The sequence below is a fragment of the Protobothrops mucrosquamatus genome, unplaced genomic scaffold, assembly GCF_001527695.2.
Source record: "Protobothrops mucrosquamatus isolate PMUCROS unplaced genomic scaffold, P.Mucros_1.0 scaffold5748, whole genome shotgun sequence".
NCBI classification, from domain to species: domain Eukaryota; kingdom Metazoa; phylum Chordata; class Lepidosauria; order Squamata; family Viperidae; genus Protobothrops; species Protobothrops mucrosquamatus.
Window position 1 is genome coordinate 1 of NW_015391596.1, and position 2717 is coordinate 2717.

The 2717-nt window shown below is 54.4% G+C and overlaps 1 protein-coding gene across 1 annotated transcript in view; it reads right to left on the reverse strand.

Annotated features, from left to right (window-relative positions):
- Positions 1-143: 143 nt before the first annotated feature.
- The window catches only part of LOC107299943 (unconventional myosin-Ig-like), a gene marked incomplete at both ends in the record, with an annotated part of 23973 nt that continues 21399 nt past the window's right edge, over positions 144-2717 (reverse strand). Inside the window, 2 exons of the mRNA XM_015829287.1 lie at positions 144-367; positions 1999-2206. Of these exons, the coding sequence (XP_015684773.1) occupies positions 144-367; positions 1999-2206 (432 nt within the window). The remainder of the gene's footprint in view (positions 368-1998; positions 2207-2717) is intronic.

A 2717-nucleotide genomic window follows, 5' to 3' on the forward strand; every position in this document is an offset into this window, starting at 1 on the left:
GGCCTGCTTTAAGAGGGCTGGCATTCACCTGAAAGGATACAGGCTGAGGAATTCTGGGAGTTGAAGTCCACCCATCTTATCGTCACTAAGGTTGTGAAAACACGGGATTACGGAGAGCTAGAAAGGGATCCCGTAGGATTTACCTGCAAAAGATGACTTTGCTGGTCTCCTGGAACTGGGCCAGCACAGCGGGAGGCTCAGGCCACACCACACTTTTGCCGTAGTCGGCCATGTTGCGCACCCCTTGAAAACGTTCTACCAGGTCTAGCAGGTAGGACCTCACTTTGTGACGCTTGTAGTAGGACATGATTGTGTAGATGGCGCGCAGGTACCGGCACCGCTTGCGGGCGAGGGCTCCTCTCCAGACCTGGGTATAAGTGACACCTCAGAACTCGAACTCACAACACGGAACACAAAATGTTAACTCAGTGGGGGTCGTAAAGCGAGGACCACCTCAGTCCTGTGACCTGTTAACGTTTCCCTCTTTGGGGGAACGCAACCCCCACACAACCGCATCAGGAGGACGTATACAAGGGCGTTTTAACCCTCCCACTTGTAAAGACGGTCCTCGTGTTACGACGGCAACCTTAATCTGTGCCGGTTAAGCTAAGTTTGCCCCGTTTTACAACCCGTCTTGCGACACTCGTTAAGTTGTGCGGGGGGGTTAAATTAGCCACACGACCATTAAGCGAATCGGGCTTTCCCCCCCTTGACTTGGCTCGTCAGAAGATCGCCAAAAGGGATCGCGTAACCCCAGGACACTGTGACGGTCGTAAGTACGAGTCGGCTGCCGAGTGTCTGGATTTCAACCACGTGACCGTCGGGAGGCTTCAACGGTCGCTAAGCGGGACAAACGGTCCTAACTCTCCTTTTTCAGAGCTGTTGTAACTTTGAACGGGTCACTATAAATGCACCGTTGGAAGTTGAGGACTACCTTTACCTATGAGGACATCGGAAACCGGCGGCTGCTGGTAACGTGGTTATACCGAGCTTTAAGCCAGGATTCGTAGTTTTCCTTCGCAAGACTGTTGCCTAGGTCTTTCCACGGCCGTTGTAACTTTGAACGGTCACTATAAATGCACCGTTGTAAGTTGAGGACTACCTTTACCTATAAGGACATCGGAAACCAGCATCTGCCGGTAACGTGGTTATACCGAGCTTAAGCCAGGATCCGTAGTTTTCCTTCGCAAGACGGTTGCATAGGTCTTTCCACGGCCGTCGTAACTTTCAACGGTCACTATAGCAACTGTTGTAAATCAAGGACCACCCGGAATCCCAACAGTTTCGTTTCGGGACGCTAAATGTGCTGTACGCCGCCTGTTTCTTGGATCGAGTTCTCGTTGGAATGAGAGGACCAGGCACACCGCCTTTGCCCACCAAATGGTGACCTCAAACCAGTGGTGGGATTCAGCCGGTTCGCACCAGTTCGGCAGAACCGGTACGTAAATTTTGCTGAGTTCGGAGAACCGGCTTAATGCACACTGCTTCCGGGAGTCCGATCTAGGCCTTGGAGGTCTGGAGGAGGCCTCCCAGGCCTAGAACGGTCTGCCGGAAGTGCGTGGATGCCACTTCCAGAAGTCTGTTCTAGGCCTCGGAGGCCTGGAGAAGGTCTTCCAGGCTTAGAATGGCCCACCGGAAGTGCGTGGATGCCACTTCCAGAAGTCCGTTCTAGGCCTCGGAGGCCTGGAGGAGGCCTTCCAGGCTTAGAACGGCCTGCTAGAAGGGCATGGATGCCACTTCTGAAAGTCCGTTCTAGGCCTCGGAGGCCTGGAGGAGGCCTTCCAGGCCTAGAACAGCCCACTGGAAGTGTGTGGATGCCACTTCCGGAAGTCCGTTCTAGGCCTCGGAGGCCTTCCAGGCTTAGAACAGCCCAACGGAAGGGCATGGATGCCACCTCTGAAAGTCCGTTCTAGGCCTCGGAGGCCCAGGCCTGCATCCAATAAGAGAACCGGTTGTTCAAGTGTTTGAATCCCACCCCTGCCCACAACCCCTTGGTACCTTCTGCAACAACAACACAATGATGGGGATCAGGTTGGCCCGCTCCTGCTCCAGGGCGAACAAGGTGCGCGGCGTCCGTATGAAGATCTTGGTTTGCCCGTACGCCACGTCGTCTTGGAAGCCGTGTTGCTCCATCAGGGCTTGGGTGGCTGCGCCGTCCGAGGCCATGAGGTGGTTGGGCCAGGTGTATTCGCACGTCATTTTGTACCTGGGGGGGGGGGAGAAGAAGAAGGTTTGAGAGTTGGGCTTGCTTTGACCGGCGTGTACAGGACCTTCAGAAGACCATCGGAGGTTCGGCGGTTCAAAGTCAACGTGTCCGGTTCCGCCCCACAGCGCAACGCTTGGGTATTTCCTCTGTTGCAAAACGGAAATCCCGCAGACGGGATCCTGTAGGGAGAAAGCTAGCAGATCATTCTTGCTCTGCTCGGAACCAGGATTCGCCCCGTCAGATTGTATCCCTCTTTTTGGGGGGGGGGTCAGATCCTTGCTGTGGGGGGTGTTGTCTTTGACCTTGGGGGTTTCATGACCCAACTAGGTAAGTTTGTGGAGAGGAGAAGGAAAAGGGAGGAGGAGGAGGAGGAGGAGGAGGAGGAGGAGGGAGAGGGAGAGGGAGAGGGAGAGGGAGAAGGAGAAGGAGAAGGAGAAGGAGGAGGAGAAGAAGAAGAAGAAGAAGAAGAAGAAGAAGAAGAAGAAGAAGAAGAAGAAGAAGAAGAAGAAGA